This window comes from Lepisosteus platostomus, chromosome 17, assembly GCF_059453375.1.
Source record: "Lepisosteus platostomus isolate fLepPlt1 chromosome 17, fLepPlt1.hap1, whole genome shotgun sequence".
NCBI classification, from domain to species: domain Eukaryota; kingdom Metazoa; phylum Chordata; class Actinopteri; order Semionotiformes; family Lepisosteidae; genus Lepisosteus; species Lepisosteus platostomus.
This window is the reverse complement of record NC_142627.1, coordinates 20724832-20744589: the sequence shown is the minus strand read 5'-3', so window position 1 is coordinate 20744589 and position 19758 is coordinate 20724832. Positions and strand designations below refer to the sequence as shown.

The window sequence follows — 19758 nt, the reverse complement described above, 5'->3', positions numbered from 1 at the left end:
ACTCACAAATATGTCACTAATAATAAGTGTTCTAATTTAAAAATAACACTTTTTAATTGGAGAAAATCTTCCTAAAGCAGCATGGCAACCTGTTGGTATTGGTTTTGTTATCTTATACCTCCTGAGTTGAATTTCCGCCTGGGGCACCTTCTGTGCAGAATCTGAATTTTCCTCTGGTGTTTTTGTGGCTGTTTACTGGGTGCTTCAGTTTACTTTTACTTTTCATGACCTGGTGGCTTGAGTACCCAGTGTGTGTAAGCTGTCTGTCAGTGTGTGTATGCCCTGCCACAGGACTGGTATATAGTCTAGGCTAGCACCACATGCTAGAGAAGATGCAAGATTGTCTGTGGGTTGTTTTTGCATAAATACCTTGCTTATAATAGACAAATAGAAAAACTTGGAATTAAGTAACTTAATGGAAAATTAGATGAGAATGAATTCTTCCATACTTTTGAGTGACACGAGTGTCTTACCTTAACTTCTGTTGTTGATGCATAAAGTACTTAACAGTTTATCGAAGTGTACTGTATTTGACAGACTCCTTTTTAATTTATAGGTTGGTTTTTAATCTAAATTGTAAGGCTAACTCTTTTGAATGAGCTTGTGCAAAAAAAGTTTAAGCGCTTAGGGTTCTCAGGTCATTTTAAACTTTTCCAGGTAAAACATTTTCTGGCATACTCCGTAAAGTACATTTCACATGATGGTTCATCAGCATTTGTTTTTTTGAACAGTCTTGTCTAATGAAAAATCTTTTTAATTTTTTGAGCTGCGAACCACAGTAGGCCTTACTGTCAAAGTGATGATTTGTCTCTTATGTAGGAAAATGTCTTGTGCAACTGGATTATCAACTGAAAATCACTAGGGACTAGACGAAATGCTTAAACACAAGTTCCCAGCAACCACTTATAAGACAATTTTAGAGGTTTGCTTTATAGCCAAGAATGCTTTTCTGCTTCTGTCTCCAGTTCAAATGTTGTTTAGCAGCTGCTGGGTGTCTTGATGAATAGTGCTTCCTGTTATTCAAAATAAACAGTTTTGGGACTTTTTAAACTACAATCTGAATTTTCCAATTTGATTTTCTTTGTGAAATTAGTATAGTAATACTATCACGAGAAAAAAATGACAAATCTTTAAGTGATTCCACGCATGAATCAATAAAGATTATTTTTCAGTAAGCCATATTTGTTTTTCCTGTGTATACTGTATGCAGTATATGTATTGTAGTATCAATAATAATATCACTTTATTAACCCTTTACAATGTCTTGCATTAGGAATTATCTTTTCGCATTGCTCTCCTTGAGACACAGACAGGGAGAGAAGCTTGAGGTCAGAGCGCAGGGTCAGCCATTGTACGGCATTGTACTGGAGCAGCTGGGGTTAAGGGCCTTGCTCAGGGGTCCAACAGAGTAGGATTCCTCTGCCGTCTGCGGGATTTGAACCGGCAACCTTCTAGCCACAGGGCCACCGCTCCGCCCCACTGGTTGCGTTGTACTGGTTTATAAAACCAGAATTAATAATTTCTGTCACTGCTATCAGACGAGATTTTTTCTGAACTTTGCTGGTGTAGCAGATTCAACTTGAGCAGAGCTAGAAAAGCAAAAAAAAGGCAAATGGGAGAAATAAAACTGTTGCCGTTCCAGGTAACCACTAGGTGGCTCTGGCAGACACAGTGTCAGTAAATGAACCACTTGCTTATTTGTGAATATGATTGATGTAAATGTGCATAACATCATGGTCTAACAGGCCTAACAGGCTGCTAAAATAACTGACAAAATGTGGGTAGTCCATTACAGCTGTGAAAAGATGCAAGTATGAAATGAAGTTGCCAGTATACCACCTAGGTAAAACTGACAATAGCAAAAGCTCATGTACTGTATCTGTGCATGATCAACAGTCAAGTACATTTTGTGTAGAGGTAAGATCCTGCAGTATCCTTATCAATGAGAAGGTTGTGTGTGCGACTCCCATGCAGTGCAGACTAGTCTTGGGAACTTGCTCTGTACAGTATGTGGTGCCAGTTGTACTAAGCCCACCAAATGTTACATTGGTGGTGTAATCTAGGTTCTCTGAAATAAAAGAATAGCCACTAACCAATAGGACATTGCCATCTCTAGGATGGAGACCTGAGACTTTCCACTGATGGGCCAGTCAATAGATTGGTGTCCCATCAGTGCCATGCCCTGATGGGATTGAGGTCTCACATGCGTTGTGCTCATTAACCAGGCAGGAAAGGTGACCCAAGGCTACTCTACTCTTTCGGGGAACCAGGGATGCAGGAGTAATATTTGGTGGGTTCAGTAAAGATGTCCTGTTTATTCAGTCACACTATCAAGCCACAGAGAGTGAAAAGCAATTTGCAGAACATTACCAATTTAATTGTGGTCATTAAAATATACTTCAGAATGTGAACCATTCTCATTAGTAATAAGAAGCCCCAGTGTAAGCTACAAAACACTACAGTATAAAGAAATTGAATTAGATGTATTGTTTACATTTTTGTAACATTTGTGGTTTAAATTCAGTCCAAACTTGAGTAACATGTTGAAAATTTACAGTTTGTTTTTAGTGTACTGAACAACAACAAAATGTATCAAAACCACTACTTACTGTCATTAAGTCTTCATATGCTGGTATTGAGCAAGATGAATATCCGCAAACTATTTTCCCATAAATATAGAAAGAATAGTGTGACAAGCTGCTTTTTGGTTGAGCTTTCCAAGGAGCATTCTGAATTTCACTTTGAAAATATGCACAATTAATTTGTAACAACGTTTATAACACTTCTATTGCTATAATTCACTGGAAGAAAGTCTATCAGGGGGAGCAACTACAGGTAGCAGAGTTTCCACAATAAATTTCCTTATCTAAATCTCCCTAAAAAACCATAAGAAGTCTTATACTTAAGTTACAAACAAGAGCAGCACATTTGGCTCACTTGTGGCATACTGTAGGTATGATTTTCTTTTTTCAGTATTTTCGGCCAATCACTGTCAATTTCCATAAAAATGTTTCTTCGTGTCAGATCATGAATCAGATTTTCTGAGAAAAGGTCATTTTGGCTACAGTTGCTGAGGCAGTCTTCTAGGTGTGCAGCAAGAACTCTCCAATTGAAGAATGATTTAGATAAATTCAAGCGAAATATTTGCTGTTTTCTTAAAGTAGACCATTCTGCAAAGGTTTGTTTTTGTTGTAGTGTGACCCAGGCTAGAATGTTTAAACAGGCAATTCTGGTCTGTATTTAAAGCCCTGTGAAGCTAATTGTTTAATCACAGAGTAGTCGAGAGAATTACACAGCAGCTTGTACTATAGACAGAAAGTGCTCACTTTTATTTATTCCTAGTATTTTTTTTAAGTTTTCCCAAATCCTTGTCAAAAAAGGTTTTCATGGTAACTGAAATTTCAAAAAAAGGTTTTTTAGTCAGTTTATTTATTTTTTCACCCACTGAACACCCTTTTATAATCAATGTAATTCTTCTGGTGTATTAGTATAACTTTGTTCTTTTTAACTGTGGAAGAATTAGTCTCAATTCTGTGCACCACAAAAACAAAAACAAAGATGTACTACACAAATACATTCTGTTCTAAAAGACAAGTTGGGACATTTTTGCACATACTGAGAGTTTGTGACTATGACTGTGCTCAAGTTAAAGATTCTGTACTTTACCCCATTTTCTGGGGACGTACTGAATTTTTTTTTTTTATTTGGTATGAGGCAAATTGACCCACCATGTGAAATAAGAGGGGTATTAAGGTTACTGATGGCAACCATTTCTGTTCTTCACTGAGCACCAGTGTTCTCTGTTGACAGCAGAGTTCTTGCATCATCCTTGCAGAAACATTTTGTACAGATGTTTAAAATGTAGTATGTTTATATCTCTCTCCATAAATCTAGCTGTGAGTCCTTGTGGAGGCCTGTCTCTGAAACATGTTTTGACTCAGTAGCAGCTAGAAGAGTTGGTACGCTGTATGCATCGGTACTTTCTATACTGAAACTGAAGGGTAATTGGTAAGAATAACTCCCTAAACTTTTGTTTTCGACAGAAATTCTAAAATATTGGTAAATCTCAGATTATATTTATTCAATGTTTTATATTAGAAGTATCTGACATCTGCTTGTGTAGAAAACAGTATTAAAAAAAAATAATGTCACTATCATTTTTGTAGGTCGTGAAGCTGTTAAACAACAAAAGATCACAGGCAGTGGGAATCCTGATGTCTAGCCTTCACTTAGATATGAAGGATATCCAGCAAGGTAAGACCAATCTGCACCTTTGCTTCAGTCAACATTTGGTATGTATAGTACACCTGATATTGGTTGTCTTTTAGAGCAATGGGTTGAAAAGACAGTTACGTACTGTATATCAGGCAAGGACAAAGCAAATAGAGTCCTGCCTTTAGTTTAAGTTATGCATGCTGTTTGCTTTTTTAGGTCTTTAACCTTTTATATACAATATATAAAATTCAGGACCAGCCTTCAGTTGTGAAACTCCTCCATCACTCATTGTAGAAAAGCTACAGTACTTGCATCATGTATGACTGATGTCTTTCCAAGTCTTTAAAGGGTAATAAGAATATAAGCATTGCTGCAGATGAGAGGAGCTCGTATGATGTTCTGGCGTTCTTCGGGTTTTTCTCAGGTAATAGATTCAGTGGTCTTGCTCTGCTTCCTTTAAAAAACAGCTGGACCCCAGCTTCAAGAACATGGGCTGGCAGCTTGTTTCTCTCTCTTCCATCCTTCTGTTTAAAGAAATGCCTCCTTTCCCCATATTAAATTCACTAACGCATACTGTAATTTCCATTTGTCCTATTATTTGTGTTTCACTGTTAATTCTGCAGAAGTCCGTTGAGTTAAATTTGTCAATGCTTTTGAGGAGTACATGAATAGAGTCCCCTCTGTCTTTTATGTTTAAGAATTAAAGGGTTCATATAGGGTATTGCTTTGATACCAGGAATTTATCTGGATGTAATAATTTTGGTATCCTGGTAACCAGAATTACTGTATATTCACTACTCTAGCTTAGGTCTTACCAGTGCATTGTGTAGTTGAAGTGTAACCTTTGATCTAAATACTACCCTTTAAAGGGGAACTTGAACACTATTTTTATATTTCGGGGTTAGAACGAATCAACGTTAATGAGTGCAGGGAGGATCCCGTGCTTGGTCTTCTGACACACCTGTCTGTCAGAGCAGCTCTTCTATCACACTACAAGCACCACAGTGCCTTAACAGGACAGCTAACGCCGAATACGGTGGCATCTCTCACACCGAGATCACTGCGCAGGCTCAAACTAGTGACGTCAAGGCTATAGTAACCAGCCTAAGATCTGGGCACCATTGTTCACTAGTAGATCACCACCCACCATGAGCTCTGCAGTATTTGTTTTAAATGAGCTCTGTATTAATCTTATTCTTACTCAATGGCTAACCTAATTGATGCAGAATAAATCATGCACGCATAAATGTCTCTCAGATTTTTAACAAAAATGTCCTCCTTCAGTCAGTTTGCTTCCTCTGAATGTTTCTGTATCATGTACAATAGGTGGATAGTGGCTCCAGGTAGAAGTTTAGGATACTGCTGTTTCCTTCTTGTTAGGTGTAATTAGGTCTTTTTTTCATATTCGTATTGGTTCGTCACTGATAGTGGTATGAATGCTGCTTCTTCTCCCTGTCCTATACTTCATTTTCTGTCCACAGAATACTTGGTTATGATTTAGATATCTGGTTTCATTTTATTTTAAAAGTTCTGAAATGGAATGCGAATGTGGGTAATTGCCAGTATATTTTAATGTACAGTACATAATTTGTTGACGCAACGCTGTCGTTAATATCCTATCCGAGCTCTTGGGTATTGAGAGGTCTTTCGTTTGACAGGATGCTTGCACATTGAAATTCAGTGGTATTTACTTAAGATATTTAAATTTTGCATTTAAGTATTAGTGAAAAAAAAAAGATTACATATCATGAGCAAAGCTTCTGTCTTTAAACCTAATAATAGGATATATAAAATTAAATGCAGAAACAGGTGATTTTTGTTTCTGTTACTATTCTGAACCTGCAGATGATTACGAAAGTTGTCATTGGCTCAAATGATCAGGACTAGCAGCAAACCTAATAACTTGCTGCAGTACAGCTGCTACATGTTCAGTTTTAAATCTTCCAGGAATTTTTTCCAAGAAAAGGTTTATACTGTGAAAATAACATGAAGAAATGATTCCCTTGGGTAACCCGTTTTTAAAATAGCCAATAGCACTGACAGCACAACAGAAATGGATTAGCAGTCTGTCCTACTGGGCACTTTGTTTGTCCATGTGTAAAACTTGCGTTGTTTTTGAGTACTGTAATGCCAAATAGTTTGTACTACATACAGTACATGATACTGTACATAACATGTACTGTAATACATATAACAGTGCATCCCAGAACATATATAATAATAGTGCAACAGTTCAGAGGCTGATGACCATCCACCCGGCAGATGGTCAAAATAGGAAGTAATAGGTCAACTTCTGTCTGACTTCTATCCTTGACCTTTAAGGTTCTTCTGAAGTGGCTTTAATGTTAATCAATCATGTTGACAGTCTAAATAGGACTGACCCATCTGGCAATAGAGAAACCTCTCTTTTGGGTTTGTGGTAATGATCTTACATTGTTTTTCATTCTTATTTTTAGAAAACTGATTATTAACTACCATTCACTCACAATTTGGTATGATGTATAAAATATTTAACTGCTTACTAAACTTCCTAAATCAAAAAATCTTTGAATAGTAGTCATATAGCAAGGCGCCAGCACTGGCGCCAAGAGGTACTTGGTATTTTTGTAAGCTGGCAGATGGAGTTGAGTTAAGTCATAGAGGGAAATCTGAAAACAATGATATGGTCCTTTCCCTCAGTCAAATATTTAACTCAGTTTGAGTTAATAATGAGAACCAAATGAACAAAGAAGCCCGTCTCACATCTGTGGCTGTGGTAACTGTACAGCAGAACTTCGTTGAAAGTATGCATGCTATCAAATGAGGATAGTGGTAAAACATGGAGTGGCAGATAGATTTTCCTCCTGTATGCAGTATGTATATACATACAGACAGGTCAGGTCTGAACAGACAAGGGAGGCAAGTAATTCAGCATATCACTTTGTTTTAATCGTTCCATCTTGTCTATAATCATAACTCAAAACCACAGTTAGGATTTTTGGATTTTCTGTTGGTTTTAAAAGAGTTTTTGCAATTTAGAAATGTGTAGGAAATGAGGTTTCAATTATTAGTTCTATTGTTAAGGGTAAATGGAAGTCATTTTTATGTTGATGAAGTTGATCAATTTAATTACTACTTATTAAGGTAATCTCAAATTGGCAGTGTCCGTATAAATTGTATGTGAGATTGTTTCATTTTCTGTGTTTGAGGTTAGTGAAGTGAAAAAAAACTGTAAAATATGTATGTCAGCCCACATTCATGACATTTTTTATTGAATACATTTGTTGAATAATAGAAACCAGAAGTGTGTAGATACAAAAGAAAAGAGGTTTCTAAGATGAAGAAACCTTATTCTAGAGTGATTTATGATAAGCTGATTTTGAAAAATATAAACTCAGAGTACACATACTGTTAAGAGCACTCCTGAGGGCGATAGGATATGTTCAGGATGAAAATACACAAAAACATTTAAATTAGGTCCGAATTGTTGCATATTGAAATATGACATTCTTAAATGTCTTTTGAGGTTGACCTTTTAAGCTCACGTGTACACCTCATTTCAATCATTTGATTTGACAGGTATTCATTAATTCACGGTGGTACATTTTAATAACCTCAGTCGTGAACGCAAGTGTCATTTCAGTGCTTTGTTCACGTACAAAAGAGGGAAACACAACAGAATTCAAAGTTCTTAAAGTGATGCCTACCTTCATTTTGGACGATTTGATATTCAAATGTGTTTGTGTGAATGATTTCTCTATCATTATCATTAAATTACACTTGGAGACGGAGCATGCAACTCTAGAAACGCAGCTGGAAAGCTTTAAAATGAAAATGAGAGGTTCATAAATAACATGGCAGTAAGTTAAGAGCAAAAGTAAGAACTCTAAAACCCTTCTATTTAATATCATTCCATGTTTTAAAATCCAAGGCAGAATATGATCATCTCTTATCTGTGGGAAATTTGTTATATTTAATACAAATCAAACTGCTAAATATTCTCACACAACAGTTTTATCCAATGCTATATTTAGGAAAACTAATACTATTTTTATGTTTTGAATTAAAATTATTTTATTAGGCTACCGTATATATTTTTGATCTTATGAATATTCCCCACGAGTTCAGCAGTATGTGGAAGATTTATATTGAGTATTACATTGCATAAGTTAATGAATAATTACCTGACCAAAGTTAATTTGTAAGTTTTATCAACTGCTTTGTTGTTTGGCGTTTTGGGGTTAAGTGTGTTAAGTCCAAAAGTGTCTGATGTAATAGTTAGAAAACATTTGGTACTTGAGTTGTTCAAGTGTAATACTACAGAACAAAAACAATGAATTGTGTACTTGCTGCTTTTGTTGTAGTGAAACTTGTCACTTTTTTTCACTGTTAAATTTTCCCACCAGTGTAATTTGTTGTTGTAAGATATAATTTATGTGCTCCTTGCTGTGGTCAGGACATCCATAGTAGTAACCAGGTATTCTGAAGTGTCACTACTACATCCAGTGCCACATTGGCTGCATCGTGTTTTTATCCTGTTCAGGTTTGTCCACATACTCTGGGGGAGGTGGAATCCTGTAAGCCAAAATGTTATAGTAGGTCTGAGTGTTTACCTTCCACCCAGACATTTCTCCAGGAATTTTCACCGTTATTAAGCACAATTCATGTCCGGGGGAGGTTATACAAAGCCATGAAGTGATTGGGGAGGTCCTGAAGTTATCTGGGTGGTTTCATAGAGTTATTTCCCCAGTATGTTTCTACATCCAAATGGAGACTGAAACAATGTTTGAAAGTACAAGTAATCACTGAACTGGAGCAGATCTTGAGTTCTAGAGAATGTTCTCATTACTGGGTCGGTGGGTTTTTTCGTTATTGATTTATGGTCCAAACAGGGGTACGGTATTTAGCTACCAAGAAGATCGAAGTTAGGTCAGATGTATCTAGGGCAGCAGGTTTTACACTGCAGCTTGTGCTGGCGAGCACCAACTTAAAGTCCATGACGATGTGGTAGATCTCTCGCTTCTGTACACGTTGAAATAATCTGGATTCAGGGAGCTGACCTGTGAGAGTCCATTGATAAGTATTCTTGAACTTCTGAGCTTGCCATACAGGTAGACCACCACTCTTCTATCACGTCAGATTTAAGGCTATTTTTTGGATGGGGAAGTACTTACTGTAGGTCACTCTTATTGATTGCATTTCCTGTTCAACATTGTCCATAATTGTACTGTATCTCCAGCTATCATGATAACCTGGTCTTTAATGGTGTATTTGTTTCTGTCGTGCAAGGTATTTCTATGACTTAAGAACAAGACAAGATTTCTGATTATACAAGTTTCAGATGGGAAGACCTGCTTAGGGCTGTGCTCTAAGAATTACTGTATGCCAGAGTTAAGCCTATCCAGCTTTTGAAAGAATGTTGTGAACACATTGGGTACAGTATATGTTTGATATAATTCAAAATGGTGAAATCATTACCAAGTCATCCATCTGTTTCCAGTTGTTCGGGGATTTACCACTTTCTCTTAGGTTTGGCATGAAGATGATTATTCCAATGCAGTGTCTCGTGTTTTTTTTCCTGTTATCTGGGGTTCTGTTTAAATGTGTGTTGGGCCCAAAGGGATGTAGCACAGTGTCCGGATATGAGCAGATCACTCAAACCTATTCCACGTTTGTTTTAAAAAAGCTCGGCAAGCTAGACATTCTGGGCTCTTGCTGCGACTGTGGTTTCTAGTAACGCAAACAATCACAATTAGCTTCATTTAAACCACTAACCTATAACAGAACACATTTGGATGCAGTTGTATGCCTCTTAACTCAGACATTATACTTTTTTTTCCTTCAAAGTATCAACAGTGTCCTAAAAGCTCAGGTCATCTGTTTTAGAACACTTGTTTTTTGTTTTCACCTGAAAAGGGTATGGAAGCAAGTATTGCTCATACAAGCAATATGCTTATCTGTTCTGCAAAGTCAAGTGGTGAGTGGAACAATGTCATCAGTATGCATCTTAGGCATCAAAATTGGTATGTGCTGTATAATATTTTTTTCTCAGTGCAGTCTTTCTGTCACCATTGTGCTCTTGTCTTCCAAAGATTAAATCTGGCAAATCATGGTGACCATCATTAAACTATGCAGTGCTAATTGGCGCTCACAGCACAAACAACACTCAAACCTGTCGTTTGATGCTTTGACTTTTGTGTTTATATATTTTTTTATCTTAACTGTAGTTGTGCAGATTTCCTGTTTGAATAAAAATGAAATAGCCAGTGGCTGTCACAAGGTAACGGCACAGATGTGCTAACAGCCTTCAGAAAATGGTCGTCTTTTACAGTCTCGATGGTCCTATGTCTGTTCAATTTCCAATAACAAGCCATCATATCTTTACCACAGATCTTTGAAAAGAGCCCAACTCCGTGGTATCAAGTGTGTTCTACAAACCAGAAAAGGACATAAGTCTGTCTTTACTGTTCAGTATTAATCTATACAATTTCTCGGTTGTTTTTTGGGAGTCTTGAAATCAAAGGGTGCCCTCTGATATACTTGCTTTACAGAACTGTAAAGTGAGTTTTGTGTATTAATTAAAATCCTTTGTTAAAGTGATTACAAATGTCATGTAGCCTGTCGTCTGTTTAACTATTAAGTGTGCATGGATATAGATTACTTGTATAATCTTTTCTGGATTGTACAGTGTTATGGAGAATTAACATGTAGTTAACAGTTTATCAGTCATTATTTTGGTAGTATAACTGGATAATACTGACCTATAATAATTTCATTGAATGTTTTTCATCCTGAAAAAGCTCAAAGCACCTTGTAAGAGTGAATGCACTTCATCCACAACTGAAGTAAAGCTCCAGCTGTACCTGAATAACATCCTCGAGTTAATCTGTACCAGCAGCCCCACTACATTGCAATTTAGTAAGAAACTGTCATCTTTTAGCCAGATTTTGCATTACTAGAGAACTTCATTATGAAGTAGGTCATAGTTTGGTGATTCACTGAGCCATGCTAGATATGGAGATTTTTTTATTTTGTCACTACAAATTTTGCTTGCTAACTCTACCCCCTACTGGCAGCAATGTGGTCTGTTTCTGTTGCTCTTCTGACAGATGAAAGTACAGTTTATGCCAGTACAGTTAAGACTGGTGACTAGGTTATCAAAACGTCTGATAGCCAGAAAGTAAGCCACTTTCAATTAAACTGATAACAAATGCAAGTGCACACAGCAGGAAATGATCTTTTGTTCTTCCATGTTGAAATGTTGATAAGAGCACTGATAGCTAAAGGATTTCAACAACCTCTCCTCTAACATTTTCCATGTCCTCTGCAGGTGTGTTAGGTAATACACCAAGCAGTAAATGGCAAGATGTACTTGAGCTGCTTCAATTACAAGCTTTAAAAAGATGTAAAACTACAGCTACAAATCTTACATCCTTATAAACAAATTTATTTTGCCTCTCTGCTTATGTTGGGCACTATATTTTAAATGGACAAAGATCCTGGTTAGTCAGTTCCATGTGATGTACAGTATGTTAAAGCTTGATAATTATAACACCTGTCAAAAGCCACCGTTTAAATTGTAAGATATAATTTCCAGTAGTTTGATACCTGCTTACTATAGTTACTGTATGTCATAGGCCTGTGAGTAGTATCTCTCTTTTATTATAATAGATTTCAAAATGTCAAAGCACTTTACAGTAATGCACACGTAAAAAGAAAAAAAACAGTATATTAACCTAGAAAAACTAAAAATAAAACTATACATTTAAGCTTTAGTGAGCAGGTTTTAAAGCAAGATTTAAAAACATTCACTGCCACAGTCTCCAATGAATCGGAGCCATGCCTTTCACAGAGGCATTGCTGCATGTGAGGTTTGGCTGAGTCTTTAGCAGAGTAAGGAGGTCAGAATCACCAGGTCTCCGAAGAAGAGTTGAACTATGCTCCTCCAATGGGCTCTTTAAATATTCTAGAGCTTGATCATTCAGGTTCGCGTTAGGTGGGGCTCATGAATTTACCAATCAGCTATCACTACAGTACTGTAGGTGTGATGAAAACAACCTTCCGAGGTTCCTAATATGCACTTCAAACAATGACACAAGGTCAAAAGTAACACATCAGCAACTTCACCGAAGTATGAGCATAGCAATAATCCATATTTTAGTGTCAGCTAGTAGTGCTGGATTATAGTCTGCAAACATGCCTGGCGTAAGCACACCAGCAAAATACAAGTCCATAATGGCAAATAATCTGACCAGGAGGCAACAAGACAGTAAATATTAAGTCTCCCCACACAGAATCCTGTGAAATACCCTAAGTGGGACAGACAGATTAAAAACAGGCAAGATTTATGAATTGGTCTCTGGCAGCCACCTAGGAGCCAAAGCAATGAAGGGAGGTACCAGATTTCAAATTATCTTGATGTAAGTTTGGCAGGGTCATTCCTGTACAGCAAACAAATGTAGTATGCAGAACATACTGTTACATCATTTTTTGGTAAGGTCTTGTACTGTTTGTGAACCACATGAATTCACATTTCTGACCAGAGCAAGGTTTTAGTAGTCAAATTTTTGAGTGTGTGGGGTCATTGTGTCTTTGTTTTGCGATTTGAAGATTCTGTTGTCTGGTACTACTTTTCTGTTCAGGGATTATTAATATTTAGTTTAGAGGGAAGCATGCCATTTCCTTAACTAGTCATGGAGACGATTTAACTTTCGTCAGACTTTCCCATGCAGTTGACATGTATTTGCAACTGTATTTCAGATCCTAGCAACTGCTTTTGAGAATATTAATGTCACAATATATTGGCTTTTAGAAGGAGTAATATCATATAATCCTTTCAGGTCATTATTCATCCTGCTGTACTAACACTGTACAGTATTTCAACTTTTAGTAGCTCAGAGATGCATGCTTTTACCAAATTAATGTTAGTAAGCTTTTTATGCCACCACTTAATGTAAAAGAGAAACAATTGATTTCAAAATTGTACTAACATTTGTGTGACTTTCATCATGATTGCAAATTTGATAAAGTTTTTTATCTCAATATTTGTCAACTGTGGCAGTGCTGTCAAAAGTTACATTGTCTGGCTTGCTGCTAGTGTCTCTGGGTGCAGGTGAACACCTGTCAATCTCTTGCTTGTCTGTAATAATGAAATATTCCCTCCTTAAACATTTAGACAGCCAATGCAAATCATGCAAATATAAAATACAGAAAAACAAGATGCATAATAATCCATTGTGAAACAGATAATTGTATATATGTTTCAAAATTTAAAATGTACAAACATTCTATTTCACATCTAAAAGTTATAGCTAACAGTTCTTGAACCTTTAAAATGTTCCAGGTTCAGGTTTTATTCTCATAAGTACATTTCTAATGTGGGCGTCGGCTTGTTCTGAAGTTCATTACTGAAACAAAAAGTTCTTCCATGATGTCTATTGATCACTAGGGCCGTTACATTTTTGTCTGGATTTTTCTTGTGCCGTTTTTCTTTTAGGTGCAGCTGTAAAAAAATCACACATTCAGGTCTGGGTTTTTTACTGGATCGCCTTAGAAATAGTCTGGTTTATGTCTACTCATATATAATATTAGTCTCCATTTTAATGTACTACAGTATCTCAATCTACAGCATTGTATATTAATTGGAATTTTTGTGCGCCAGTTATTTGCTAGTAAATATTTTCCAATAGACCCAAATACAGAAAATTGCTGTATATCCTCTAAGCAATTATATGGGAGCCTTTTCATTTTAAGGCCTTGGTGTTGCTTTATAGAAATTTTGATATACAGCCTAATTTAGGCCTTGATTTTAATTAAAGCACCATGGCAGGAAATTCTGCCAGAACTTTTTTTCCTTCAGTGCACAAAAATGCTGTTTTCCTCTTCATTGTGCTTTTTAGTTTTCCTGAGCAGTTTCAGTGTCAAGACCTGTTTTCTTTGAACATTGTCATGATTCAACTTTCCAAAAAGATCAGAAGAGTATAATTAAACCCGTAGGCTTTTTGGCATTTGTTAGTACATAACGGTTTCAAGCAAGACCTCAGAAACGACAATATGAACATTCTCCCTCTGTCACCAAGGGGCCAAATAGGATATTTTTATTAGTTTAAGTTTTATGTGATCAAGTGTCTTTGGTGTTTTGAAAAGATCACTTTAATAGTTCTGCACCTTGGTTATCACAAAAATGGTCTTTTTCCTCTACTGAATATAGATTTGCATACACATCACAGAGGTCATCTGCAAATGATGCAGCTCTACTTGACCACAAATCAGGTCTGTTTAAATGAGGCATAACACTTTACCGGAAGCCATGGATATTTTCTACAATGTTTTGTTTTTTGCTTTAGAACATGAAAAACATACATAGATAAGTGCAACATCTGGATTTCAAAACTGCATTCTCAAATTCTCCTTTAGAGGGCAGAAATATGTATGATCTTTGGGATTATTAGGCCTAGTAAAACTGGCCTAGTTCATGGTTTATTTCCTTGAGTTTACATTGAAGTCAGTGTTGTCACAACATTATTCCTAAATTGCAAAAGTACACTGAGTTGAATTAAGATCTCGTTATGTGGGCAAATTTGATCTTTCTGGTTCTCAGAATTTTATTTTGGGTCTTTTGTGCAGCTACAGTATACATACAACCCACTGTCTTTCCATGGTAGTAAAGTCTTGGCATGCTCTTATTTTCTGATTCAAAAGTTTTTCATGAATGGACAGTCTGGCATGGTGGTAATATTGTTATGACTTCTTTTGCATACACTGGAATTGATTTATAAAAGTAGGAAATGACTTTTACTGACATGGGGGGAAAAAACATTCACCTGCTGGTGGTGGTAACCTAGGCTTATCAATGGGAAACGTTTATTCATTTCAGTCTGAGGGGCATCGCTAGAATAATCGACTCTGCTCTAATCATGTGCTTGCACTTCTTCAGCACCCCAGGGCTGAACATTTTCTTCAAACATTACCAGTTGATGCCACCTTTCTCTGTCATCAGTGCATTGGGCCCATGTACTACAGAGACAGTACCAGATCGAGTAGGTTGTGAGGCTGGATATTCATAGTTTGGTTCTTACTTGCTTGGCTTGACCAAGCAGCTAGTGAAAAAGGAGGTTTAAAACTAACTTAAGATGACTTGTTTCAAGAATAACATTGTTACTCTGGCTTGGGGAGCTTGGGAAGAAAGGGATTAATTTGAAGACTTTCCAAGGTGATTTGCCACTGTTGTCTCTTGTGGTGGCTATTAAGCTGGTGATCTAAGCATCCTCTGAAACCCTGAACCTAGAATCAGACATGGAAGGAGGGGTGGGGTGGATCTACAATGCAGACATGAATAAATTTCAGACAGAGACCAAGGATATACAGTAAAATAAGGACATGGACCAAGACTCAGTATTTCATCAGTGTATTACAGATATTATAATGCCATAAGTCATGGTGTTTTCCATAGCATTTCAAAGTGTAATGTAACCTTGGTTATGGGGCTTTTTCAAAGTTTAACTTAATGAATTTAGAATAATACCTCTTTAAAGATTCAAAGAGTAGCATTATGTAATGTTTGGGTACTGAATGGAAAAAGTCTGTTACTAATCACAGTCAGTTCTTTGAAGTGCTCCATTTTTCATACAGGTATGTGCTAAATTCATTTCTTAACCTTTGTGTGTCGGTACAGGTATGAAAAGACACCGGCTCAAGAAAATTACTTTGGTCGTCTTAACATTTCTTTATCATAAACAAAAATATTCTTTTGTGGTGCGACAGCTGCTCAGATGGTGTTTTTTTTGTAATAAAATTGTGGTACAATAAAAACACTGGAAGGACCATAGATGATAGGAGGACATTTAACCCATTGAGCTCATCTGGCTCTAATTCTCTGTTGTCCCATTGCCAGCACAGCTCTCCCACCCCTCCAAGTATGAAAATCCCTTGAAACCATTGCCCCCCTGTATAGCCAGTCCAGCCTAGCTTGCACGTCTGGAAGGTGGTAGGAATCTGCAGAAACCTGTATGGGGATAACATGCAGACCCTTCACAGTCAGACAGTTCTCTTCAGAATCGTACCCAGGGCCCTGTAACTGCAGTAATAGTACCACTACTGTATGTCAACCATGCTGAACATAATGCTTACTTTGAGTATAATTTTGTTAAAAGTAATTTGTTGGTAAAATGAAAGAATGAAACAATATTCTGTAGCTACTGTATGCCTATGCCCAGAAAAGTATCGGAATATGCAATGGATAACGGTAGATTGAAATTGTCAAACTGTTGAGATTGGGCCTGTATCCACATTTCAAACCTTACCCAATATTTCACCAGTAGCTTCTGTATGGGTAGGGGATGCCATTTTTGTTTACTTGTACCTTTTACTCTGTCCCCACATCCTTTGTTTTTAAGCATGGTAAGGTCAGTTCTGTGCTCTCTTTTTCAAAGATGCAATTCTCAGACCAACTAACATTGAACATTTCCACAACATGTGACCTCAGAAGAAGCTTTTGTGTAGAGATTTTTTTCCCTTTCTCTTGTAATATTTTGAATAATATTCACCATTGACATTGAACCTGAAAAATATAATGTTTGTATTATGGTCCTAAAACTGAGCATTTTAAAACAATAAAACATCATGTTTTGAATTCCATACCTCTTGTGTATACCAAAAAGTTCAGTTTGCTTTTTTTTTATTCCCCACATTGACTTGAGAACATAACCAGCTTTTATGTGCTGTTTCTTAGAGCACAGTATTGTGATATATACTGTATATGTGGTATGCTTCTACTTTCTGCATTGTACACTTTCTTTTATGTTTAGCAATTTTTGGTCTTTTGTCTGCAAAAACCATTATTCTTCTAAATCTAAATTCCTTGGTGCTGCTTCTTTTTTCCCCACTCATCCCATTTTTGCATTTGTAAATAGTTTATCTCGTTAACTACACTAAAGTCTAAATCATTGATTGCTTTTGGTACAGAAATAAAACCATTGTCAGAATTTGAAAACCTTTGTTACTTACTGTATGACCTAGTGTGTCACTTCAGAGTGCATTTCTGGAACATCACAAGGGTCTCTTTCTTCCACCTGCTTAACATGGCTAGACTAATATTCTTGCTCTGCCTATCTGATGTTAAAATAGAGAAATGTCTATTTAATCAAGATCAGACTACTCAAATTCTTTATTGGTGTGCCTCCTAAGGTATTTAACAGGCTTCAGTATGTCTAGAACTCAGCAACCTGTGTGCTAGCTAAAAGTACTGGACATCAGCATTTATTTTATGATACTTAAAAGATTTCTGGAACTACAGTATAAATGTGTAATGTTGTGTTATAGAGGTATTACATGTCCTTGTTGCTTGATCATAAAATTTAAGCAAGACCCTTCTTTTTTAATTCCATGTTGCTTGTTTTGAAAATATTTTTCTAGCTTTGTGCTATTTTAGTGCTCCCATAATTTTATTTGTAACAGAGCTCAGACAAATTTGTTGTATGGTCTCCTAATTCGTTTTTGTCCCCATTTCTTTGAATTGGTGTTAATTTCACAATCCTCTGATCTATAACTGCAGCATCTTGTGACATTTGAGATACAGCGGAGCACTTTTAGCAACAGACTGCTCCAGCTACGGTGTTCAAGGGAACGTTTCCACAAGTCTTTCATCCCGGCGGGTGTCAGGGTGTATAACGCTGCCCTCAGCTAGGACTGTTAGCCCTTCATTTGCTCGTCTATGGACAGCATGTTTTCTCCATTCTGATTGTTGGACAATCAGTCTGTATAAACCTATGCACATTTTGCACATATTTTGTTGTTTTTACAGTGAGTATGATCATCACATTTTGCACACACCTGTGTTTTTATTTTTTATTCTTTTATTTTTATATTTTTTGTTGTCTTTTGTTTTATACTGTAACTATTCTGACGTCTGTTTTTGTTTGTCTTGGGCTGGACTGCTGTAACACATCAATTTCCCTACGGGATTAATAAAGTCTAACAGTATCTATCTATACAGTATGTTTAATGATCACTTAAGAAAAGCCCTTATCTCCTTATGTAAAACTGTGAAAATGCCCTCAAGCCCCAGTAATTCAGCAGTTTTCAAGCCATGCTATTAATTGTTTAATTAATTATTAATTAATTAATTTCTGATCAAATGACTCGGTCCTGCTGGAGGACGCTTTCTAACCTGGATGGCCTAATTGCCATCTTCTGGTGTAAACATTAGTATGAAATATTTATTTTGCTCCTACTGTTCAATGGGGAGTACAGCTGCTTAAAAACAGTTTTATTGACCTGGTCTTCTTAAATAAACAGGATAGAATAAAGGGGTTAGATGTGAAAACGTTTGGTAGCCATAATTATAAACTATAGAGCACGTGATAAATATCTGGCAAAACAAAATTCATTCAAAATTGCTTACAGAGTACACTTATTTTTTTCTCTAGCTGTCAATTGAATAATGGGTCTTATTGCAATACATTAACAGTGTGTTATCAATATTTGCTTGCTCCTTTGTGGCTCACACACAGGATGTGGCAACTGAACTATTCATTAAGTCATAAGTATTATTAACATATGCAGTAGGTTAGGTTTGATAAACATCCCTGTCATGTATAAAACATGAATGCCCGTCAATAATGTGGTTTCTGAAACAATGATTTTGAACGTTTTGTATTCCTGAATGATTTTATGGTGTTTGATATGTAGTTTAACTACAGTACAGTAAAAATGTTTGGTTCAATATCTCCGTTTCATTCCTGTAATAATGCTGATGTTGTGGGGACAAAAGGTCATTCTGTATATGGTCATGTTTTATGTTTAAATTATCACAGGAAGTTAAGATACATTTTAGCTTGTTTTAGAAGCATGTACTGTGGTGTACATTATCAGTCCATATCAATGCAGAAAATCATATCCATTTTCTTACTTCAAGTAAGGTTTGCTGGTCACCAAGAGGTCTGATCTGTGAGTGTTCTGTATTTCATAACTGATTATCACTATTAGAGTCCTGTGGCAAGAGTGTTTTTTTGCTCTCTGGGACAGAATATTATTTAAAACAATCAAGGCAGCGTGAAAGAAAGTTATACATAGCTGTTGGTACATGTACCATGCTAAATACAGCAATGTAATTCTATATCTCAGATTAAACAATCTACAACTTCGACTGTTTGTGTTTAAACATTTACTTTTAAAGGATTACAGTTTAGGGCGCCAGATCCTTGTGCCTAGACAAAAAGGCGACATTAGGAATTTAAACATAACTGTTTAAATTTTAGGTAGCATTTATTTCATTATGACTACCAGGACCAAAACGCATGCAGATAATATAACTGTGGAGATTTAACAAGTATTTTACTTCATGTGCTGTACACGAAAATCAGAGCGAGCTAAGTTACTGATTTAAATTGGCCAAACCCCCATTAGTCTTCATGTACAAGGATATAAATTGCTAAAGAATATAATTAGGCAGATAACGCATGGTAACATACAGTTTAGCTGCTTGAAAATGCATACCATTGATGTCAATGTGTTGTGGCATACCCAGTATTTTTATAGATCATAGATTATAGTCACGGGGACACA

General features: G+C 36.4%; 1 protein-coding gene across 1 annotated transcript in view; it reads left to right on the top strand.

The window, feature by feature from the left end:
* Positions 1 to 19758, top strand: part of fmn2b (formin 2b) — an 85747-nt gene that overhangs the window by 29169 nt on the left and 36820 nt on the right. The window contains exon 8 of the mRNA XM_088610154.1: positions 4167 to 4254. Within this exon, the coding sequence (XP_088466280.1) occupies positions 4167 to 4254 (88 nt within the window). The remainder of the gene's footprint in view (positions 1 to 4166; positions 4255 to 19758) is intronic.